The 9983-nt window shown below is 43.7% G+C and overlaps 2 protein-coding genes across 9 annotated transcripts in view; one reads left to right on the forward strand and one right to left on the reverse strand.

The window, feature by feature from the left end:
- Positions 1-3619, forward strand: part of eps15l1a (epidermal growth factor receptor pathway substrate 15-like 1a) — a 32590-nt gene extending 28971 nt beyond the window's left edge. For 6 of the 7 annotated variants that reach the window (XM_062555883.1, XM_062555878.1, XM_062555880.1 and 3 more), the window contains one exon: positions 388-3619. In XM_062555883.1, coding sequence (XP_062411867.1) covers positions 388-457 — 70 coding nt within the window. In that variant the 3' untranslated portion in view covers positions 458-3619. The remainder of the gene's footprint in view (positions 1-387) is intronic. The other variant, XM_062555884.1, reaches the window with a different exon arrangement.
- A 3500-nt stretch (positions 3620-7119) lies between these two features.
- On the reverse strand, positions 7120-9651 carry klf2a (Kruppel like factor 2a). 2 transcript variants are annotated; one of them, XM_062555892.1, is made up of 3 exons: positions 9501-9651; positions 8184-9111; positions 7120-8062 (listed from the first exon to the last, which is right to left on the reverse strand). In XM_062555892.1, the coding sequence occupies exons 2-3, from the start codon at positions 9082-9084 to the stop codon at positions 7887-7889; spliced, it is 1077 nt and encodes a 358-aa protein (XP_062411876.1). In that variant the 5' UTR covers positions 9085-9111; positions 9501-9651; the 3' UTR covers positions 7120-7886. The 2 variants fall into 2 exon arrangements, with proteins under 2 accessions (XP_062411876.1, XP_062411875.1); XM_062555891.1 differs by having other exon boundaries at positions 9238-9651.
- Positions 9652-9983: the final 332 nt, after the last annotated feature.

Genomic DNA, 9983 nt, shown 5'->3' on the forward strand with positions numbered 1-9983 from the left:
CCTCTAGTCAAAGTGAGGATCACTTTCTCAGTGTAGTATGTGGTGAAGGTGAAGAGCATGAATGTGCGTCGTGTCAGTTGCAGGTGTATGTGCAAAAGGTGCAGACTTTGTGTGCAGGCATACAAGTGGCTGTTGGTGTTGTAGGTGTGAAATTTCTTTAAGACAATGAAATCAATGAGTATATGACAGGATGTGTGTATGTGACTGGCTGTGTGTCTCTGTGTGTGTGTCTCTGTGTGTGTGTGTGTGTGTGTGTGTGTGTGTGTGTGTGTGTGTGTGTGTGTGTGTGTGTGTGTGTGTGTGTGTGTGTGTGTGTGTGTGTGTTACATGTTACTATGGTAAGCCGTTGCATAAAGTCCCTTATGTGTGCTCTCCCCCTCCCTGCAGTTTGGGAATGAGGCGCAGCAGATGGAGTGGGCCAAGCGGGAGAGTGAGCGCGCGGAGCGGGAGCGGCTGAAGCGCCTCCGGCAGCAGGAGCAGGAGGACCTGGAGCTCGCCATCGCCCTCAGCAAGGCCGAGATGTCCAACGCGTGACCCCCACACCTCTCCCACTCCCCGAACCCCCCGCTCAACCCCAGCCTCCTGCTCACGCGCTCAGGCTGAGCTCCCCATCCCCTACCCCCCGTCCCACCGCTGACCTTTAACCCCCCCCCCCCCCCCCCCACATCCCACTCTATACGCTCAACTAGACCAAGATGTCTGATGCTTGACCCTAGTCATGATCTCACCCCACCTCATGATGTACTAACCACAATGCAAGAAGTCAAACTAAAGTACAAATGCAAAACAAGCTAAATCAAACGGTAATAGTAAAGGGGTTGGGGGGTGGGCAGCGGGGTTTAGGAAACACGTAGAGTGTTGGTTTGGGGTGCTTTAGTGACGAATCGAACAATCATACTCTCCTCTCTTACTTTTAATGTGATCAACCATAGCAAGAGGGTTAACCTGTGGTGTTTTGCGAACAAACTAATAATACACTGTACATGCACTGCGTAACCTGCACGGTCTGCCACCAGTCGAGCTATTTAAGGGAAATGGGGGCCTTGTGTGGGGGGCTTGTGAAGTTCTGCGGTGTGATATGGTTTACAACTTCACACTGGGCTGGTTGCGGTCGATATAGGTCATCAAGAAGGGATGTCATTCTGACCAAGCTAAGAAAAAAGGACAAAAAGTATCGCTGTTGTGGTTTGGACTGATAATTTGTTCGCTTAACTTTTTGTTTTGTTTTTTTGGAGGGGGCACAGGACTAGTGGTATGGTCTTCTGCATGTGTGAATGGGTGGCTCTCGCCATGACTGGAAACAAATTGTACAGAAAACTCTATTTTCTTTTTTTGTTCGTTTCAGACAGTGTGTGTGTGAATGGATCCATGTGAATGCTTACTTATCATGGGCAGTAGGAGAGGCTGAAATGCTTTTCTTTTCTTTTTGTTTTTTAAGAAAAAAAAAACATGTCCTGCTTTGCGGTGTATCTAGGACCTTTCCCCTGTGAAGTGGGATGTCCAGGAAGAGAAACATCAGATGAGGGAAGCCATTCTTTAGTGGTCACTGTGTGTTCTACAGCGGCAGGAACAGAGGAAGCTCTTTTGTCTGACCACCAGCGCTGTTTACCATTTCAGGAAAGGCGACATGTTTGTTTCACATTACCGTAAAAGCACAACCCCCTTCGCGTCTCTCATGAGAATACGCTCGTAGCGTTGTCACAATGTACTGGTGTCCCATGCATGTTTCAAACGATCCGTAGTAATGTGGCTGCTAGAACGGGGAGGTCTGAAAGCTAAAGGACAAATCTGGTGGAAGGGTGATCTCACTGCTAAAGCTCATGCAGTGTTGGTACATTTTACAGTGTTTTTTTGTCTGTTTTGTATTGTTTTGTTTGTTTTTAAACTGTCATCTACATTGCGTTGCAGCATAGCATAGATGTCTGCAAAATTCTAATTGAGATCAGTCTTTTTGACCGTATTCATGTGAATGTTACTGCATAATACCGACTGTGCTGAGCTTTGAAACCATTCAAGCCTGGACCTCGAGCCCCTACTTCGTTTTACTAGCTATATTTCAGTTTTACTTGAACTCAACCAATGGTACTAGTTGGCACACTTGTTTACCAATGGTTATTCTCTCTTTGTACTGAAAAGGATATAGACTGACTTTAACTAAAGGCGGGTCCCGCAGGACTATGCCACTACTACAGCCTGTCAGCGTTGGCCCAACCTGTACATGGTTTTTGTTCCTTCCAGAATGTGTATGAACAGGCCCCCCAATTTAAGTGTTACTAAATTAGGGATATTTTTCTTTCTGAGCCATGTGTGTCGGTGTCATTATTTAGTGTTGTTGTTATTAGTACTCGCCTCATTAAGCAGTAATGTATTAATGGTCCATTGTGTGGTATTGACTGAAAAACTGTAGTGTCATAGTACGACAAGTGAATGGCACTTTCGATTGCAAAATGTTGTTGAAATCCTTGGTTGTTGGATGCTAATGCTGGTTACTGACATGCCCTATCCCTTACATGCATTACTTGCCAGCTCTGCTTTTATTGTTTCTGGTCTTTCCTGTCTCTCCCTGCACATGCGAGAGCTTCATCTGTGTCCTTCTGCTGAGGGCCGCATGGGTCACTCTTGTGGTGTTTTAATCACAAGTCTTTTATCACGCTTTATCCTGCAACTGCAGGACTCTGACAAAAGCCCAGCACTCCTTCTCTGTGTTGTGGTCTGTCTGCGTTCTCTTCCCCGCGGGGAACAGAGAACGGGAGAACCTCCCTGCACTGCTGCACACCCTTCGCTGTGCTCTCTCTCTCTCGGCTATCACTGAGTAGATGACTGAATTGAACACAGGTGAATCTCATGTCAAAATTGGAGCCGCTGGCCATTCCTCAAATGAAACTAAAACGAGCCTGAATCACTAAATCAAATGTGAAGGCACACGGGGCTTGAGGTGGTCCCTAGTGACAGAATGCTTCTGACGGTTCTGACTGAGTAGTGCTGTAGAACTGATCATTCCACGTACATTCTAGCTCCAATTCGTCTGCTCAAATCAGGTTTGGCTTAGCTTGTCCAGCCATCAGCTGCTTCCCCTGTAACATCATTCATACTGTATTTGTCTTTTGTGTCCACAGTGCAATAGTCTTTGTTTTTTTTTATTTTTAACTTCCATTTAAAAAAAAAAAAACGTGTAAATCCAGTTTTACGTCTTTCATATTCATTGTATTCTTTTTGTTTTGTTTTTTGTTTGTTTTTTTATCATTAGAAGTATTTAAACTTGCTTATCAAATTGCTGTTACAAATTGGCATTCTTAATTATGTTTTGAAAGCATTTTGACTGATCTGAAGCTGAATGCGTTCCTCCTCACCTGCCTTTGACCTATCTTTCCTCTGTAGATAAAAAAGAAATAATCAAGTCTGTTGTATTGAAATGCATAAAGTATACATAAACCTTGTATATTATGTCTGTTATATTTGTCCTATAAAAAGTGAAAAATTGCTCAATGTGTAACTTTTGGAGAATTTCTGACTACATTGGTAGCAACTAGAAAAAAGGGTTGGATTTCTTCGAAGATGTTAATGCTCAGTATGTGGTCATTGTTCAATAGAATAAAATAACTACATTTCAGATTTACAAGCATGTCTCCAAGTATATTTATTTCATTTAAGCAATGTTGATCTGATAGCCTTTGGTAGTTCATAAGTTCGTTGGTAGTAAAGTGCACCTCATTCTGAGACCATGCATCCCTCAAAGGTCTGCATCCAAGGAGTCTAACGTGTGTGTGTGTGTGTGTGTGTGTGTGTGTGTGTGTGTGTGTGTGTGTGTGTGTGTGTGTGTGTGTGTGTGTGTGTGTGTGTGTGTGTGTGTGTGTGTGTGTGTGTGTGTGTGTGTGTGTGTGTGTGTGTGTCTCATGGATAACTTAATTAGACAAATCAGGATTGGTGCAGTTATTCTGGGGGCACCTTTTTTTCTGAGAAGTCTCCTGTCTCTCAACCCACTTTATTCCCAGTCTCTGCTTTATGTGGAATGTGAAAAATGCCTACATGAAATAACAGGAAATTCCTAGGTAGCTTTTTATTTACCTTAAATCCAAATGGAGGTTTGTAGATTCACTGGCCATGGCTGACTTAATGAGCGTAAGCGGTCGGAGCGGAATTATGTCCGACTGAGTGCCCAGTGTTTACTCACGACTTACGTGCATTTCCTCCCCACACTTCACTCTTTTTTCATATCAAAACTTAAATGCCTTTCAGTTGAGCAGAAAAGGAATAACTGAACTGAACAGTCGGTCCTCACAGAGCTCTGCTTGAAAGCGGGCCAGACAGGCAGCAGTGCTGTACAGGGTTTGCTCTTCAGCGCAGTGCCTCTCCCTGTCACACCGGAGATTCCTGGAAATGAGAGAAGGGGGGGGGGGTGGTGGGGGATATCCTGTCTCCGAGAGGTGGCTGCAGGTGTGCAAGGGCCTCTGTAGGTTGGGGGGGAAGGGCCCACCACACCACACGTGCGTACATACAGTGACCCTGTAGGGGAAATGGGGTCTTCTCTATGGCTCTCCAAGGTAACAGGATCCCCTGTGCGTGCCTTCCCCCTGCTGCGACCATACCAGCAAGTCTTTGATTGAAAAGAAAAAAAAGAGCTATTGACAGCTGACATTTTTTTTCATTCTGGTAAAAAGTAGAAATTACTTTTTTCTTTTTTTTTTTTTAAATGGACTAACCTGTGTGCCATGCTCGATATGTAATCAATCTGATCCTTAGGAGCACCAAATGTGGAGAGTGAGGGGTTTTGGAGTATTTAATCAGCTGGGCAGGGGAGTTGGGCTCTCAGCATTGTAATGCTGCCCCGGGGACGTTGTGGTACAGACGAAAAATGCTCGTGTTTTCCAGCAGGACTGTCAGCAGAGGCATGTGGGCTAATGCAGTCCAGATGCACCTACTCCATTACTCTGTCACATGGTGTAATTTTCTATTAGTTTCTGAGGCTGATAGTCATGAAACCCGTTTAATTTTGTTGTGCACTGAGATGGCAGCTGGGGGAGAGGGTGACCTCGTCTGCGTCCCCTAAAAGTCTCCTCCGTAGATGTTTATCGTATTTTCAAGTCTGCACGACTCAGACAGGTTCAGCAATCATCCTGGAATCTTTTCTGTCTCAAACCAGCCGATGATAATCTGAAGAAAATCTCAATGCCATTCTACAACGTGCATACCTTTACATTTTCAACGTCAGCATTTATTGAGTTGAGTTGAATTCCGGTATTCCTGTCAGGAATAAACTTCCTTCTCGTTCCTGCAGGTGGCACACTCATTCCACTGCTCCCAGTTCGCAATTCACTCTAGGATGTTTTCCCCTTGGGATCTGAGTAGTTAATGGTGTACAAAGCCTTGTGATTATGTGACTTATTTGTATAAACATTGCAAAATTGCAAATGGTTTAAGAAAAAGTCCAGTGTTCAACAACAAATTTGTTTTACTCACTTGCTGTTCTCTGCATTCAAGACAAGAGCAACTTGATCTACAGTATGTGCAGTATAACACCACCAGTGCATGGAGTGAGAGAACTTTCATGAAAATCAGCACCTGCAAAACAATACGTCACCTACGTCACCTGAGAGCCGACTGATGTTTACAGCATGCAGTTGTTTGAGGCGCGTAGCACATGATGAGGTGTTTCTTTGTTGAAGGCCTGTAGCAGGCAATAGAAGACTTTGATCTGCTTACCTTTATTTACAGCAATAGCACAATTTCTCACTTTTTCCATCTATGCAACAAGTGAGTGTTTCTTAGCAACAGGGCAAAAACTGCCAAAATATCTGATGCAGGTTTCAACTGTGCCTAAAGTTCAGGCTGTCACATATCACCTCAAGCATTAATGATAGTGGTAATATTTAATAGATGATTCACTCCCTGATCGATAAGTAAAGAAGTCTTCAAAAAGCCCTTAGTCTGCTTCTGAGCCATAACCCTCTGCTCAGGAAGAAAGACACCCTCAGATGGCATTGACGCACGGTACTCTACATTTCACTCTTCAGTTTGAGGTGTACCTTGGCAGGCGGCCAAGAGATAGATACACCCCTTGTGCTGTTAGTGGTTTCGTATTGTTTTCGAATTAAGATAACATAAAGATGTGACAGAGTTGAGTGGTCAACCAGGCCCCTATATTCACCCATGTCCATTTTCAGAGCAGGGGACACTATTCAACTATACATTGGTTGTGTGCAAGAATTTGAAAAGAAAACTGAATGTGACACCAGATCCCTGTTTCTGAATGTTTTGCACAGGAAAACACTGCTAACGGATGACAGCTTGAATTGCTGTTGCAAATGAAATGGTGGCACTGTCTACCTCTACAGTCAGATCAGTTGCTGTTATTGCTGAACGAAACATGAGAGTAAAGTGAAGAAAGTGTGTGGGTGGAGTTAGGGGTTCTTTTGAGTTTCTCTCGTCAATCTGAATGTTTTCACAATTCAGTTTGGAGTGAACTATGTCTGAATTATATAACTTGGCTGTGCCCAGAGGCCCAGCAATGAGCATGTGAATATACTGTATCTCTGACTGCATTCGGGGAAAAGGAGTCTCCTTTTCTTATGCTGAGTGCACCAAAAGCTATAAGCTCATCAAAATGCACACAGCAATATGAAAAGGTTGTTTAGTCTGAAGATTCTGGCTTCATTGAAATGGAATGCTGTCATGAAATGGTGACACACTGAATTTGTGTCACTTGTTAGAATATGGGTAACCAAAACATATTGCGTATTTCATCTGGTGTTCCAAAGTCACAGTGCTTTTCTTTTAGTCCCTTACCATCAACTCTGTCATTTTTTTCTTCTCCAAATTGAGGCAGGGTTTCTCTGTTAAAGAGCGGTGTACCCCTCTGCCCAGACATAACTATATTCAGTCTCTGCAATTATGTAAATGTAATGTTTGTATTTAAAGGCTTAGCCACAGGATTTTGGCTGTGGCACTTGTGCAGCTGGGGGAACATTGCCTTCTCCATCTTACTGTGACCTCTGAGTTTAGCCATATTTGAGAGATCCACAGTTTCAGATGTGAAACCATACAGCTAAGAGTAGACGTGTGTTGTGCAGGGCAGTGTTTGTTTATACATCATATCCCAAGGAGGAAAAGGAAACCGTCATAAATATTTCAATCAAAGTTTATTATGTACATAAAATACACTATATACAACGTATAAATTATGTACAAGTCAAAAGGCATCAGATAAAAAAAACTTGTCATTTTGCACAATTCACTTTGTCCCCAGTGACACACTTGGGGCTGTCTGGAATGTTTTAATTGAAACAGTTTGGATAAAACATGTTAAAGCATAGTTATAGACCCTGATTTACAATCTTTGAAACAAGGCACACATGAAACACCAAGTTCAAGCCTGAGACCAAAAGGCAGTTTTAGTTCAAAAACATTGTCTTAAAGCTTATTTCTTGTGCTGTTCTTAAATTGAGAGCTTTCAAAAATATATATAGGCCTATATGTTTGCCAAAAAATGCAATGGCACTCCGATGAATGTAAATACATTGTTTAAAATAAGGCAATGTGGTGAGAAAAACAACAGCTCACAATCTTTAGAGGTTTGCTGTATGGTTCCAGTATGTTTCCAGTCAGTTGTGTACTTAGGTCCAGCCTACTGTTAATGACAGATAAGAGCCTATCTAACAGTCTTAAAAATATAATTTGTTAAAAAAGTAGTACCAGCTACATAATTCAGATCTATAGAATACTATGTCAAGTTTATCCATGTTCGTCTGTGGGCCTACTGACAAACGTTTGTTTATCCCTAGAAAATCCTTAAATATGCTGAGTTAAAAAATAATCCAAATTTCAAAAGCATACTTTCTTGCATGCCTGCATCAGTGTAAAGTGTTCGTTGGGTGGTTCAGGGCCATCTCTTACATATGCCTTTTCATATGCAATGCAAGGTGGTCCGACCTGGAGAAAGCGCGCTCGCAGAGATGGCACTGGAAAGGACGGTGTCCGGTGTGTTTACGGAAATGGCGGGTCAACTCATCAGACCGGGCGAATTTCCAGCCGCATCCTTCCCAGCTACAGTGGTATGGCTTCTCACCTAATAGAACACAACATCACAATGTTTAGTATGTGCACTTGGGCAGTTAGTTCACAACACAGAAGTGGCGTCCTATTTGGCTAGTACATGTGGTAGCTGACAAGTACACAAGCGTTCTTACCTGTATGCGTCCGGTGGTGCGCTTTCAAGTGCGAGCTCTTGGTGTATGTCTTGCCGCATCCTTCGAACGTGCAGACATGGGTCGCCGTCCGCTTTCTTGGCCAAGTGCGTCGTCCTCTCTTGGGCTTTGCGTCCATGATGTCGAGCGGGGATGATGGGGGTGTTAACAAAACTCTTTGATTGTTCATCGCTGCGCCGAGACCGTCTTCGCACATACCGTAATGATGCGCGTTTGGGTACGGCATTTGGATTTGATGAGGCGTGGGAGGATGATGCGGGTGCGTGTTTGAGTGGGGGAAACCCGCCGCAGAGGGGTAGCCCTGGGGAAACGACATCGTGTGGCACAGTTGAGACTGGCAGTCCGAGTTCAAGAGATCGTTCGGACTCAACGGAGGAGTCATGTTCCCGGTTGTTTGCGGAGAGTGTGCAACTCTCGGTTGCTCAAAAGACATCATGCAGGACACGTTCGCCTCTTGCTTGATTTTAGGTACCATCCCCATGACTGGCCCGTAACCGTCCATAGTGGGTTCTGTTTTGATATTGTCCAGAAATTCCTGACTTGAGAAGGAGGATCTGACAAGGAATCTCCCTTGAATGTTGTTGCCAGGGTGCGGTTGGCAATAGCTGGTATCCACCTCAGACCTGAGAAGTTCAGCCATGAGGCTGGTGGTGTACGGTGGAGGAGGAGTGTTGATTTCGGGCATCGGGTAAGAATTTGGTGCGATCCCCTCGTTGAACATATTGTTTGATTCTGGCAGCCTGTACTCGCCCGTAACTGCAGTCACAGGAGTATTCGCCAGAATAAAATCCAAGTCCAAGTACTTGTCAAGATCCTCTTCCTCCGGTCTTCCAAGGCTGTCCATTTTCGGTGTGTTGTCGACTATGGAACAGCTGGAATGCATGGTCCTGTCACTGTCACCCTTCCACCTCTGAAATACATTAAAACAACGAACAATTAATATTAATATAACTCTGAATGAAGAAATGTGATTAATAAAAAAATGTCCAACACAACTTAGTCTAGCCTATACAAAACCATGATAATTCATACTCACACTAATGTTATCCCAATATTTTTCCCTCTGACCAGCAAAAGTAGAGATTGACGGCAAAATAGTTGCGGCTAGTGCCATATCCAAAAAATGCAGTGAGAGAAATAAAAATTTCTCCTTTGTTAAGATTCAGTTGCCAGGTGTAATATGTGCGTCTAATACAGTTCCGTGGAGAAATACTAGTAGTTGCTCTGATCGACTTGTTTCTCCACTCTCGTAGAGTAATTCAAACGCATAAGTAACTTTGGATTGGTAGGAGAGCCTACCTTATAAATATCGTCGCTGAAAAGCTGGACCAATTGTAGTAAGCGGAGGAAACACGTTCAGGATGGAGGTAGAGCAATACTCGCCCCTAATTTTAGCTCTGGTATATAAAGCTGTTTCTCAGCGAGAGCCTGTCGTCAATGCTGGCTCGCATGCCCCTGTGCAAGCTACTTATCCTCTGCTCCTACTTAAACCATTTTACCGAGCACCAAATGACGCATGTTTTGGCCACGCCCCTATGTGTATGTGAGTGTGTGCGTGTGTGTTGGAGACCAAGAGAGACGCATACCAAAAGCTGTATGATAAAAAAAACCTTGTCTTTTGAAAAGAGGAATTGCGCGTAAGTTTGAATATATAGCCTAGGCCTAATACACGCGTTTTGTTGTATTGGCGGTGTAGGCCTACACATCAACCAGATGTTGATCTTTGGACAGGACATTCAACCATCTGAATTTCTAACTTTAGTAGGCTATGGCACAACATTC

Source organism: Sardina pilchardus, chromosome 15 (assembly GCF_963854185.1).
Source record: "Sardina pilchardus chromosome 15, fSarPil1.1, whole genome shotgun sequence".
In the NCBI taxonomy this organism is placed as follows: Eukaryota; Metazoa; Chordata; class Actinopteri; order Clupeiformes; family Clupeidae; genus Sardina; species Sardina pilchardus.

Excerpts from the sequence above, each read along its gene's own strand:
- klf2a (XM_062555891.1), bottom strand. The coding sequence starts at position 9,315 with ATGGCACTAGCCGCAACTATTTTGCCGTCAATCTCTACTTTTGCTGGT. Across the intron at positions 9,112-9,237 it reads AATATTGGGATAACATTAGT|AGGTGGAAGGGTGACAGTGA; the intron begins GTGAGTATGAAT and ends AATGTATTTCAG. Across the intron at positions 8,063-8,183 it reads GCACCACCGGACGCATACAG|GTGAGAAGCCATACCACTGT; the intron begins GTAAGAACGCTT and ends GTGTTCTATTAG.